A 14,798-nucleotide genomic window follows, 5' to 3' on the forward strand; every position below is an offset into this window, starting at 1 on the left:
TAGAATCTTACCATGATAACCGTCCCAAAGGGAGCACACAATATATACTGCTTAGGTTTTTTTGGCCTCCAATTAATTCACAGCTGCTTAATAGCAAATAAGCTTTCAAAATCATTTATGATGTTTTCCTATGCAGATGAGACTGTGGTTACTATGTAACTGCATAAGCAACAGCAATGCAAAACTTTAACATGTTTTAAACACCCCTGCAGAGGTGGAGGACCTATTAAAATGGTCTGCCCACAAAGGCTAATGGACCCTCTGAGATTCCAGGCTGGCTCTATGACTGATATCACTGATGAGCCTGTTGAAGCCCTAGTCAACAAGTGGAATAAAAATCTAACCAAGATTATTGACACGTTCACTCCCAAATGTCCTCTCTGATCTCTTAGAAACCAGGCTCCTTGGTATACAAAGACCCTCACAGAACTGACATAGGAAGGACAATCACGAGAATAGATGGCAGAAAACTTCTATGTGACAAGACACAATACAGAGGACATCTCTGCTCTTATAAGGTGGAACTATGTGCAGAAGAGAAAGTTTTTTTTCTTTGCACATATTGCATCTGCAATTTCACATCCAGCAGAACTATTCAAGACAGTGAAAGGTTTAACTCAGGTTTCCTCTCCTCTGAACTACTGCTAGAGCCTTCATTAGCTCACAATGATGCTTTAATGACCATTTTGCAGATAAAATATCTCACATAAGAGCTGATCTAGATGCTCTCAAGTAAATAATGGGATGTCCAGCAACTCTGTGAGTGGGATTACACTGGATCCGTTTCATCCAGGAAGGAGATGCAATTCAATCTCAAATATAACACATTATTAATGTATCTCTCAGGGAAGGGAATTTTCCATCCTGTTCAAAAGGAGTCGTCATTAGATGACTGCTGAAAAAGTCCTCCTTGTATCCCCTGGATCTTAATTACATATCAGTGTCTAACCTTCATTTCTGTGGGAAAGATGATCAAGGAGATACTTGCCCTTCAACTCTGGGCAGTCTTGGATGACACACACTTCCTTGACCCATTTCAAACTGGCTTCAGAGCAGGATGCAGAGTTGAAACTGCTATAGTCAGCCTAGTGGATGATCTCAGTCTCAACACTGACAAGGGATTTGAGTCCCTGTTGCTGCTTCTAGATCTCTCAGCAGCATTCAATACCTTCAACCATGGTATCCTTCGGGATGCCTGGAGGGGGCGGGAAATGAAGGCACTGCACTGCAGTGATTCCAGTCATACCCCCAGGCAGATTTCAGATGGTAGTGTTTGGGGATAGTTGCTCCTCAAAAAATAAGTTGTTATGTGGCATCCCAGAAGGTTCCATTCAATCCCCAATGCTTTTTAACATCTGGACATATGGAACTGGGTGCTATCAGTATCCTGATGACACCCAAATATATTTCTCCATGCCTTAAAAAATAATCTCAGCTAAGGACAGTGTGTCTCCTCTGAATGAATACCTGAAGGAAGCATATAAGATCCTCTGAGAGTATTTCAATGAGCCAGAACCCAACCGGCAATGGCCAGCCAGAGGACCTTTTTATCATTTGACACTAGACTATGGAATGACTCACCAACTAAACAAGCTAAAATCTATCTGAATCATCTCAAGTACAAATTCCCAAGAACAGTTTTTCAATATACCATACCAGTTTCCCTTGAAGCAAGTTTCAGTGGCAACCACGTTCAAAAGTTTTAAAATTATCAGTTTATTATTACATTGTACAAAGAATAGGAAAACCCACCCTGCTCTATTACTACACACAGTACATCTAGGCATATGAAGTACTGGCATGTTAAATCAAGTTCACTGGAGCTGCATATAAAGAAGATTCCATTAATCTTTCAAATCCAGTTTTAAGACAACTATTGAGAATGTCATCTGCTCACATTCTGCCTGAATCCTGTGTTTCATAGCAATAAGATTTGATGCTCACCTTTTTGGTTTAATTTTGGCAGCAACTAGTCGTGCACTCGGTGCTTCATTTTCTACAATGTGATAGACTATTCTAATGTCCATATGGTTGAAGATATAGAAGGTATTATGTTCGTGGAACTCTGACTAAAAAAAGAGAATTAGAATAAACAATACTATTAAATAGAATTTTCAACCTGAATGGCCTTCCAAACACTAGGACCATTGCTGAATGGTAAAATTTGCATTTATTTTAACTTTAGCTTTTGTGAAAGGCATTAAACCGGCTAGAATGGAGCAGTCCTTCTAACGCAGTGGGTGCCCAGATGTTTTGGCCTTCAACTCCCTTTATATTCTCAATAGCTGTAAAGGTAAAGGTTTCCCTTGATATTAAGTCTAGTCTTGTCCGACTCTGGAGTGTAGTGCTCATCTCCATTTCTAAGCCAAAGAGCTGGCGTTGTCTCTTAACACCTCCAAGGCCATGTGGTTGGCATGACTACATGAAGCACCATTACTTTCCTGCTGTAGTGGTACCTATATATCTACTCACATTTGCATGTTTTCAAACTGCTAGATTGGCAGAAGCTGGGCCTAACAGCGGGAGCTCACCTCGCTTTCCAGATTCGAACCATCAAATTTGGTCAGCAAGTTCAGCAGCTCAGGAATTTAGCCCACTGCGCCACCAGGGCAGTTAGAAATCCTAACAGCTGGTAAACTGGCTGGGATTTCTGGGAGTTGTAGGCCAAAACACCTGGGGACCCACAGGCTGAGAACCCAGATTCAATTCTGTATCCATCTCCAGTTTCTAAGATCTCAGCTGAGGTCCTGAAAAAACAGTACCAAAGGAGTCCATAGTGGTCTAAATAAATTATTGGTTTTAACAGCTCCTGATATTTTTGTTGATAAATTCAGCATTCACTCTTCAGCTATTTGCCTATCTTGACAAAAGTCTAGCAGGGAGCTTTGTCAAAGAACTGTTGAAAAATACTACAACCTTATAGTCAATGTGACAATACCATTATAACCAATCATTTTCCCTATAACACATCCAATCATCTGACACTCTATAAGTGGACTAGAGAGAAGTACAGAAGAGTCTCACTTATCCAACATTCTGTATTATCCAACGCAGTCTGCCTTTTAGTAGTCAGTGTTTTTGTAGTCAATGTTTTCAATACATTGCAATGTTTTGGTACTAAATTCGTAAATACAGTAATTACTAACATAACGTTACCGTGTACTGAACTGCTTTGTCTGTCGATTTGTTGTAAAACATGATATTTTGGTGCTTAATTTGTAAAATCATAACGTAATTTGACATTTAATAGGCTTTTCCTTAATCCCTCCTTATTATCCAACATTTTTACTTATCGAACGTTCTGCTGGCCTGTTTATGTTGGATAAGTGAGACTCTACTGTACAAAGAAATTTCAACTTTTATAGTGTGCTATTTCAGTTGGCTAAAAAGCCTGCTTTGAGCAAAACAGAAATGAGTCCAGCAAGACAAAGCACCTTTATTTACACCCTTATTTTAACATAGAAGAAGAAAAACTAATTCTACAAATAGTACATCCATGTCAAAAATAAATTACAAGCATGTTCTTAATACTAACCTTCAAATAGTAGTTTACAGGTCTTATGTAAACATTTGATACTAAAAATATATGTATAACAGGCGTGGGCAAAAAAAAGACCTCCACAAAAAGAGAATAAATCAAATAGAGCTTTTTTGGGGGGGGGGGGTCTACAAATACTCTTGAGTAGACATTGATATATTTTCACCACAGCAGACACATACTGAAGATGACTAAGTTATTGTGGTAGTCTCCTATGAGAGTGAAAATAGCTAATAAAAGGTTTCACATTTCTGCAAATTCCATTAGTGGAAATTTCCACAGCAATATCTGGATCAATATTCTTGGATAGGTTTCTGTCACTGAGGCCAGAATAGCAGACAAAGTGCTTGATATGTTTTGATCTACCACTTGTTTACTCAACCCTTAGCTATCTTGGGCTTAGTGCATTCCATGCAGAATACTGTTTAACTGTGTCAGAATACTGCTAACTCCTCCTCGAGAGAGGAGAGGACTTTAATTACATGAGTCCTAAAACAAAAAATTCAACTCTGGACCCTGAAAATCCTCTTCTTGGGAAAAGTGTTAGGATGGGTGGTGGCTAACTAATTCCATATACAGTATTCTTAGATTTTCTGAGTCCCTTTCAACTGGTCCTTCATTCTTTTGTGCAAAATTAAGCATCAGTCATACTGTACTACTACTGTACATGCTTAAGACTGGTATATTATATTCAGAATACACAACAGTAAAACTGATGCATTGTTACATTGACAATAATTGACTATATGGCAGCAAAAAGCAATTTAGCCTCCTGAAATTTAATGGAAGAGGACAGAAAGAATATCCAAGATCTAACACACAAAGATCCTAAAACTGCCTTTCTAAATCTGGATTCTCAAGATCACTGGGTTCATCAGATAACAGTTTGTTGTGAATTTGTTTTATCACTCAATGTTTGCATGTGATCTTATGCTGTCTTGACCAATATTTTTAATAGCACGAGGTAAACAAAAAAAGTCAGCAATCACTTGGTTGTTATTGACCAGTATAGTGTAGATAAGACATCAAAAAGCAGCATAGCATTAAGCACACTAGCTGCCTATTATTTTCTATCTATTCTTTAATACAGGATGACTCTGTAACTGTATGCTTCTCCAGAGAACACAATAATGAAATAAAAAACTTAGAAAAAATACACAGACTATAAGAATCATGAAAATATTACATATTAAAACTTACACTGATAACACAGGCATCTTTGGGATGCCCATCTTTTGTAATAAAACAACCAATGGGAAATCCAGGATTGCAAAACCATTGATTATCTTCTACCTCATAACACCATGTTACAGGCATATTGTCCACAATCCTGCAAGAGATCAGTAACAACATTTTTTTTATAAAATGCTTCATAAGATGTCACCACCAAGAAAGTTCTACTTGATCCTACTGAAGCTTGCACTTCCAGTAATCTACAGCAAAACGTTTTTGTGATTCTCACAAAAAATATCTTCTTACTGAAGCACTACAATCTAGTTATGTTCCCTTAGTGGAGAAATTTTTTGGTGGGATAGTTATACATCAGCAATTTTTTTTAACTCCCAATATTTATAAGCATCAGACACCAAATGACTCTAGCTTCAATTATATTGCTGAAGTGTAGACACATGTGGTAGTCAGGAGTACATTTTTATGTGGTTGAAATGTGAATTCCATTCAGTAATCCGAATCTATCCCTATGATCAGAATTGTTTATGTCTTCTGTACAAGGCACTCCGTTTTGAGATCCTAAGATTTGAGTTTAATACAAAAAGGCCCTCCAAGCTTGACGTCTGCCCAATCCTGACCTTATCTGCTAATCGGTAACCTGAAGGAATGACCACAAAATTATTCTTAACAATGCACATCTCAGTTAAGTGGTCTTTTTTTGAGGCAGGTGCATTCAAATAGTCATGAAAAAAACATTATCAGATAAAAAGTCTCACAGTTTGTACCGTTTCTCATCCAAATACCACATTAAAGAAAATCCACATTAAATGACATACACAGACAATACCAGATCAGTAGCATACCTCTTCACCTCACTAAGATAATTTTGCATCTAGGTTTGGCTAAATCATTAATATTACAATTTTAATTTTTAATTTTACAATCTTAGATTTAAAGCAAGATATCATATTATAAATTCAGTTTATAAATATATATATATATGAAGAGATGTTACTACAGTTATATGTCCACTAAAACTGTAGAAATTAAAAATAAGCTTACCAATGATGCTGATAGTTAAGTAGCATGCTTTTTTTCAGAAAATCTAGCTTCTGTCTATCTTCAGGTTTTTTAAGATCATATTCTTTTGTACAAACAGGCTTGCATGCTTCTTCTTTTTTATAAGTAAACTAAGAGAAACCCAGAAACATTTAGTTAGAAGGAAATCTTCTCTTTAACTCATTCTTCAAAGTACCTGAAAATCTCTAAAAATAAGAGAAACATAAACAAATTCTTAGACTGCAACAGCTGAAAATAAAAATAATAATGCTCCCGACTGTTAATTGCCCTTGTACTCTGATTAGTCTTTCACATATAATTTTTCAATTACAGATAAAACAAGGCACCATCCACCTTAAAGATTAAGCAAATGCAATTTGTAATTGCTAAGTAATCTAATGACACCACATCTCAAAATTATTTTGAGTTTGTATTTCTTTTTCATACACCACAGGAGAAATTAAACCAAGATTAGTTAGGCCTGGGGGTAGATTTTACACATGAAATGTATCTTGGCTGTCTTTGCCAAGAAAAAAAAGATCACAGAGAAGACCTGATTTAAAGCTGGTGGCTGTGGCTATCTCATCATGAAAGATAAGTCTAAGACAAATTCTAGTGACGAATAGCTACCAACTGATCCCCTTTAACACAATAATTTTGCTGACAACTTATTTACTGTAATAGAAAAGGGAATTTTAAAGCAAGCATTACTTCCTCACACACTTCCTAAATTAGAAGTCTAGATTAGAAACCACATAGCCGTATAAAAGAAGCAGAAATCTTAATCTCAGAATGTTATAATTTCCACATATTTAGAACCACTATAATGGTTTATATTGTTTATTACCAAGGTTGGTGCACCAAATAAAGACTGTGCTGGCAGCACCAAAAAGGAATAGGGCCTACAGATAATACTGCGATGGAACATGAATATCTAAATTTTGAGCACTCAAAGAACAGAGGGATTCAGCTATTTGTTTGAGGATAACATGGGAAATAAATTAAAGCCATTAGGGAATATCCCCAACCATCCTGGAAGGGTGACATTCAAACTTATCACATGAAGAAACACACTGAGGACTGACACAGCATCTCTCCGTTAAAGCCAACTGGTGACTCATTCTGCATACTCTGTCTCACCCCAAACCCAACACAATTTAAAGCTCTGGCTGCAACAGCATTATAAATATACAAACATTTGAACACTATGACATGGGAAAAAAATCTGGGACACCAGGGCTAGCTGTGGGCTCTAGTTTTGAAAAATCCTTTGTGATCTTATCAACTAGCTGCCAACTTAAATCCAGAGTATTTCATTTTCATGCATCACTAGCAACTGCTTCTGAGGTGAGATAATATTTTTCTTCTTCGTCTGTGGCCCCTTCTATTCAACAGCCCATAAGCAGTTACATAATATTGAAGAAGATCTGCCTAGTCACTGACATGCCAAAGAATAGTCACAGGGAAATACATTTACAAGCTTGCAGCACAGCTATCTCTTTTCCCACCTTTTTTGACTCTCTAATAGAGCCCACACTAGCTTTCACCAAAAAGAAGAAATTGTTCTTCAGCTATCAAGGCCTAACACATCTTTCAACAGCAAGTCAGTCCCCACCCACCACTGATGTTCTGATCTTGTCTTAATTAAATATTTTATTAATTTGTACAAATTAATTCTTCATGATGCCTTACATGAAGTATATACCTTATATGGAGATGGTTCAATCCTCTCTCCAAACAATACTTGACCAAGATTTTCAGATGGACGTTTCTCTCCCGGTGCTTGGCAAAAATCAAACCTATAGAAAAATGTAGAACTGTCTGTTGTGTACCAACACTTAACACAACTTGAAGCACATCAGAAATTTTACAGCATACACAACAGTAATTGTTTTGTCAGTGATCTGTATCCTGAACCAAATAATTCATTTAAGTGTTAAATAGGAAATCCATTTCACAAATCAATATTCTGAAAAAATATTTTAGTTAGAATTTTATCACTTGAACACACTTTGTTGTTGACAATCTTGCATATTAAGGCTGAAGTTAGTTTTGTAACTTCAATGACTTTAATTCTTAAACAAGCAAACTAACGAATATAATCTTCAGTAAAAAATTATGATCATGATCATATATCATCTTAGGAGTTCTTTTACTTTACATAAAGCATTTCTAACCATGACATTATTAAAATACTTGTAGATGCTGACTGCCTACAGTTACCTTTTAGATGAAAGAGTAAGATTGGCTTAGTAGTCTGCTGTTTTTTATAGTTCTTACTGACTTTTCTATAAGACACTGAAAAGTCAACCTCTCACTTTCCACAAGGTTTGGAGAAAATAAGGGTAATTAATGAAACTAGTTTCTTCATTCTTCTGAAATCAGATTAAGTCAGATAAGATTCCATCATTTTATATCCACAATGGATCAAAAGTAGTGCTGCTATGCAAAAAGATATGAGTGGCAGGACTCTTTCTTGCTATTCCTGCTTTTTCAAGTCCAAAAAAGTGAAAAACTGACTCTTCATTGAGCTTCTTATAAACTACAAACAACTAGAAAGTGGAGAATTATTTGCTAGGTACTAAACAATAAAAACAAAATGTTGTGATAGTCATAAGGAAATTGATTTGTGAGTTTCTGATTATTTTACTATTTTGATGTCATACTTTCTTCTTCTTAGTTTCTGAATTCATATTTAAATATTAATTTGTATATCTACCCACACAGGGCTAAAGGATATAGAAAGCAACCCTACCAACCTTCTCCTTAAAATATCATTATCAGCTCATCCCCTCATATCTCTCCTCACTTTTCTTAATGCCATTATAATGATAGGAAGAAATTATCTCTAAGAGTATCTTTGTCATCCTTGCAAAAGCAACCCATTTATGACCTGAGCTGTTGGGGAAGAACGTCTTCCCATACTACAATAGCTGAGGGAATGACAGAAGAGAAGAGTGACTAAACCAAGGGCAAAACTATTAATGACACTGCAGGTGAATCAAGTTATTCGTAACCTGTCACATTTTTAGCAATGCTTTCAAAAATAATTCTCTCACAGATCATTTACAGAGTCTGATTGAATGTACTTACGCAGTATATTCATAAGGAAGGACTGATTCTACAGAATCCAGTCTATTCACAAACACTTCTATGGAAGACTGCAAGAGACAAATACAGTGCTTTGATTACTATTTATTTTCAAGGTATTACTATTTATTTAAGGTAGAACTTAACAGAGATCTAGTGCAACAACCTTAGTAGAAGCACACATGTCCCACTTGTTCTAAAATTTAAAAAGGGCTTGTTGTTGCAATACAGAGAAGTAAAATTGACCAGTTCTTGGTATTCTGTAACTAGAAATAGTTAACTATGCAGAATAGCATATCTAAACAGGCGACTACAAAAGTGATCCACATGTTTGGATCACTAATAAAGAGTTACCATTGACATACAAAGTACAATGTGTTGGCTTTGATCTTTAAAACCCTACATGATTTGGATCCAGACTACCTACAGGATTGTCTTCTCCCATACAATCCACCCCGAACACTTAGGTACTCTGGGGGTATGGCTACTTCAGCCTGCCAAAACCCAACGGGCAACCTTTACCCAGAGGAACTTTTCATCAACCATTACCCAGAGGATCTTTTCATGTGGAATGACCTGCCAGAAGAACTCCAGGTAAATGAGATGTCGCAATCTATATCTTCAGTTTTAATCATAAAATTTAAACTTGCATCTTGTGTCCACTATATTTTAATCATTGATCTGTGTATTTTAATATATGTATTTTGTAGAAATACATTTTAATATGTTTATTTTATATAATGTTTATATGTTTAGCTATGTTGTAATCTGGATCAAGCCACAAGGAGAGGCGGGTAAGAAATAAAATGATGATGATGATGTCAGGTGGGACTTCTGTAACTCATAGTGCAAACTATGGCATACATGGGGAGTAAACATTCCACACACCTGACTTGGAAAATAGTTGGACGACAAATATGACATTTTATAAAATCTGAATAATATCAATGATACAACATCCTCCTGTTCTCAAGGTTGATCCAGTATCTCTCCAGGATTTATTAACAGTAGCAGATTGCCCTGTATTATCTGTTGTGAGTATACTGCTTCTAAATATAGAAGGCTACCTTCCAACACCATGGATGAAAGTATATGAAACGTTTTTGAAAGTCATCAACCACACTTTGTCAGTTTTTTATGTGTGCTTTTTTATGGGTACCATCAACATAATGGTGTTGTGAAGAGAAAGACTGATGAGTTAGCTTTGCTTTTAACTTACTAGTACTGTGATCAAGTACTAACGCCACAGTGAAATTTGACAAATTACAGCATGAGAAGATCAGTTACACAATAGAAGAACATAAGCATCTTTACATTTGAGAAACTCAAATAGTTACAGTAATAGAATCCAATTGTTTTGTAAGACACCCGATAAACCAAAAGTTAAGACCCACCCTTCAAAACATACAAACATCTATTAATGTGCTTCATTAACTTTACATTTCCATTTAAAATTATTTAAAATATAATTTATGTATGCTAAATAATATATGTTCTAATTGATGGGGGTAAGGACAACCATAGAAGTCTTCCACAATGACAACAGGGTATATATACTGTTTTGTTTTTATTTTCTCTAATATACTATGCACATTTTTGAACTGACATTTACTTGAAACTCTTATATGTTAATATATCATCTCCTTATAGTTCCAAAAGATATTATCTGCATTCTATAAGCTCTGTACCATTCTTCTCCACTTCTGACCTTGCTTTCATCTGGTACAAATACAATGGAATATGGAAATGGCCTGCTACTTTGGTTTTTAAATTGTTTTTTTAATCCTTTATTAGTCCTACTTTGAAGTCTTGTCTTTAATGTTTATTTGTTAAAGCATAATTTTAGTTATGTCATGTCTAATTTGTTGTAATGTTTCACTATTGTTTGATGTTGATGTTTAATATGTTTTACTTTGAGTTTATGTTTCTGATCGCACTTTACGGCATTGAATGTTTGCTGCTGTTTGTTGTGAACCACCCTGAGTCCCCATGGGGAGATAGGGCAGGGCAGAAATATATTATTATTATTATTATTATTATTATTATTATTATTATTATTATTCTAGTTTGGGTACCCGGCGATGCCAGAGTTATTTGAAAAGGGCCTTGTTTGGTTTTGGATGTTTGGTAAAACCAGTTTGGTCAGTCAATGCTTTTGTTTTTTATGAATACTCCCATTAGAAAATGCATAATGATGTGAGTGAACTACAATTCCCAAAAATCTTGGGTCAATCTCCCAAAACTCCCCCAGTATTCATAGTTGGTCATGTTGGGTCTCTGTGCCAAGTTTGGTCCAAGTCTGACATTGGTTGGGTTCAGTGTTTTCTGAATACGGGTGAACTGTAACTCCCGGATGCCAAATTCAATCAACCCAAACCTTGCCAGTATATAAAGTTGGTCGTGTTGGGTCTGTGTGGCAAGTTTGGTCCAGATCCGTCATTGGCTGGGTTCAGTGCTCTCTGGATAAGGGTGAACTACAACTCCCAGATTCCCAGAACAATCTTCCTGAAACACCTGCCAGGATTCACAGTTGGCCATGCTGAGTATGTGTTTGGTTAAGGTCCATCATCTGCTGAATTCATTATTCTCTGAATACTGGTGAACTATAACTCTCTGATGCCAACGTCAATCACCTGCAAAGCCTGCCATTATTTACAGTTGGCCATATTGGGTCTGTGTGCCAAGTCTAGTCTAGATCCATCACATGCTGGGGTTTGTGTTCTCTGAATACGTGTGAACTATAACTCTCTGATGCCAAGGTCAATCACCCACAAAGCCTGCCAGTATTTATAGTTGGCCATGTCGGGTCTGTATGCCAAGTTTGGTTCAGATCAATCACTTGCTGGGTTCAAAGTTCTCTGAATACGGGTGAACTATAACTCTCTGATCCAAGGTCAATCACCCCAAGTTGGCAGCACTGGATCTGTGTGCCAAATCTGGTCCAGATCTGTCATTGGTGGGGTTCAGAGGACTCATGAAATACTGGGGAACTATAACTCCCAGAGTTAAAGGTTAATCACCCCAGAAGTTAACCAGTGTTCCCACTTGGCCATGCTGAATTTGTGTGCCAAGTTTGGTCCAAATCTGTCATCAGATGAGGTCAGTGTTCTCTAAATATGGGTGAACTATAACTCCTGGATGTCAAGGTCAATCATCTCCAAACCCTGCCACTATGCATATGTGGCCATGTTGGATCTGTGTGCCAAGTTAGTTCCAGGTCCATCATTGGTGCAGTTCAGAGTGCTCTTAGATTGTAGGTGAACTATAGTATACATCTCAGTCCCTACAAATCATGGTGAATTCTCCCCAAATCTCTCCAGTATGTTCAGCTGCTGATCAATTCCTGTTTGCTGTGTGCCATAGCGAAGGGTAGGAAAGGGTTAAGGGACAGGCAGTGGCAGGGTCAAGCAAACAGAAAGAGAAAGGAACACTGGGATGTGCTTGCTGTAACCTGCAATGTCCTTGGAGAGAGTGACTTGGTGGCTCCTCAGCACTGGAAACCATAGCCTGTTTGTCGAGGCCGGAAGCTGTATGTGTGAATGAACACCCCTGCCACATAGACACATACAGGTTTTCACTTTTATTATGTGTATAGATTAAAGGCTCCACTTGGCCTCCCACATTAATGAAATGATGGTGATAAATCCAGGACTGTCCTATCAGATAGTGAACTTTATCACAGGGCAGTGAAACTATTATGGTAGTTTATTGCACTTTTGAACAATCACTCCCGGAAGCAAATATTGGACTAAGGAAACCTTGCAGTGACTTCTCTCCCTGGAAGCTTGAAAAGGAACCATCCTTATTTCCATGGGTGCCTATATCCTGGTTAGGACTTGGATAGATGCTCAACAACAAATACTAAGGACTGTAAGCTTTATTTCAGAGGAGGGAACAGACAAAAACATCTCCAAATATTCCTTATGAAAATACTATGAAAGTCACGGGGTAACCATAAGTTTAGTGTGTGTATTTGTGGTGTTTTTGCTGTGTTTATGTATGTTGATTGTTTTATAAGTCGCCTCAAGCCATGAGGAGAGGTGGTTAAAAAATAAAATTATTATTATTATGAAGCCCCTGGTGGAGCAATGGGTTAAACCCTTGTGCCAGCAGGACTGCTGACCGAAAGGTCTACGGTTCAAATCTGGGGACAGCGGATGAGCTCCTGTCTGTCAGCTCCAGCTGCCCATGCGGGGACATGAGAGAAGCCTCCCACAGGATGGTAAAGCATCCAGGCATCCCCTGGGCATGCTTGCTGACAGTCAATTCTTTCACACCAGAAGTGACTTGCAGTTTCTCAAGTCGCTCCTGACATGAAAAATTATTATTATTATTATTAGTTGACAGGTAACTTGAAGGTACATAGAAAGACGGATTCCTCCTGCCTTTTTCAGGCAGAGCATTTAGGATTACATGAGTCCGCACTGCCAGATAATCCGGGATAAACAGAAAACCTGGGATCGGATCCTGGGATACTGGGCCTGTCTGGAAGGGCCCTGAGAGGCAGCCACCGAATGCCTGACAGCTGAGGGATGGGCATTTCTGGAGAAGGAAGGAAAGTGGGGACAGAGGCCCCAAAGGACCCAGGTGCGGTCTGTTTCCGCTGAGACCGCCAATGCAAGCAGGGGCTGCTTTTGGGAGGAAGGAACTGGCCAGACGCCCTAGGTGGCGTGTTGTGTAGTGTGGAATGAATGCAGTTTGACGCCCTTTGACCTGACACGGCTCAATGCTATAGAACCGTAGGAAGGTCGTCAGGTGGCAGAGAGGGCTCAAGGCCTTGGGAAAATACAACTCCCAGGATCCCATATCACTAAGCCATGGCCGTCAAAGCGGTGCCAAAGCGTCCCCTCGAAGGCACGCCCTCCTCCCCTCCGCCCTCTCCCCCGGCCCCCTTTGCCCGGCCTGCGCTTCCTTCCCTCTCGCCGGCGACAGACCTTGCAGTCGAACTTGCTGGAGTCCTCACAGAAGTTGACGGGCGCCAAGCCGGGCAGGTAGAAGGCCGCGGCGAAGGGCGGGAAGAGCGCGAGGAAGAGCGGCGCGAGGGCCATGGCGGCGCGAGGAGGGAGGGAGGGCGTGCGCGCGGACTCCCCCGGCCCCAGCGCGCAAGAGCAGCACAGCCTCCTCCGCCGCCTCCGCGCCGCCGACTTCCGGCTTTTTCAGACACGTCAGCCCGGCGGGCCTGGGGCGCGGGGGAATCACTTCCGCCCTCGCGCTCTCGTTACCGTGGAGACGGAAAGAGAAAGCCGGCCCGGCGAACTTCCTTCATTGTTGACGTTTGACCGCACGTTGAATTGACTGCCATGGAACGACGGGAGCTGTCCTCCTCTTCACCCTCCTCTGTGGTCCTCACCAAACTACAATTCCCTCGCCTCAAAAGTGACTTCAAAGTGTGTCAGTTCTACACCCTAAAACTGGAGGCCAAGTGATTTGATGCTGGTTTGCTGTGAGTTTTCCGGGCTGTGTGGCCATGTTCCAGAAGCATTCTCTCCTGACGTTTCACCCACATCTATGGCAGGCATCCTCAGAGGTTGTTGAGGTCTGTTGGAAACTGACTTCTAAGAAACTAAAGTCAGGACAGTAAATAAAGAACATCACTCAGAAAACAGAGGAATCCCAGACAGGACACAATCAGCTAACACCTCCCAACAAAGGATTCCCCCAGGCAAGAAGCAGCCAGGCTTTGAAGCTGAAAGGCCATTCAGTGCTAATCAAGATGCCCAATTGCAACATTCACACTTGCCTCCAACAGACAAGAGTTCTTTCTCCCACCCTGGACATTCAACAGATTTATAAACCCCACTTGCCTACTTTCCAACAGACCCCTCAACCTCTGAGGAGGCCTGTCATAGATGTGGGTGAAACGTCAGGAGACAATTATTCTGGAACATGGCCATACAGCCCTGAAAACCCAGTGATTCTGGCCATTAAAGCCTTTGACAAC

At 39.2% G+C, this 14,798-nt stretch overlaps 1 protein-coding gene across 1 annotated transcript in view; it reads right to left on the minus strand.

Annotated features, from left to right (window-relative positions):
- Positions 1–14,015, minus strand: part of tm9sf2 (transmembrane 9 superfamily member 2) — a 34,979-nt gene extending 20,964 nt beyond the window's left edge. The window contains exons 1-6 of the mRNA XM_003218700.4: positions 13,792–14,015; positions 8,861–8,928; positions 7,473–7,566; positions 5,771–5,898; positions 4,739–4,868; positions 1,945–2,069 (exon numbers count right to left, since the gene is read on the minus strand). Coding sequence (XP_003218748.1) covers positions 1,945–2,069; positions 4,739–4,868; positions 5,771–5,898; positions 7,473–7,566; positions 8,861–8,928; positions 13,792–13,905 — 659 coding nt within the window. The 5' untranslated portion in view covers positions 13,906–14,015. The remainder of the gene's footprint in view (positions 1–1,944; positions 2,070–4,738; positions 4,869–5,770; positions 5,899–7,472; positions 7,567–8,860; positions 8,929–13,791) is intronic.
- Positions 14,016–14,798: the final 783 nt, after the last annotated feature.

Source organism: Anolis carolinensis, chromosome 3, assembly GCF_035594765.1.
Source record: "Anolis carolinensis isolate JA03-04 chromosome 3, rAnoCar3.1.pri, whole genome shotgun sequence".
Classification (NCBI taxonomy): domain Eukaryota; kingdom Metazoa; phylum Chordata; class Lepidosauria; order Squamata; family Dactyloidae; genus Anolis; species Anolis carolinensis.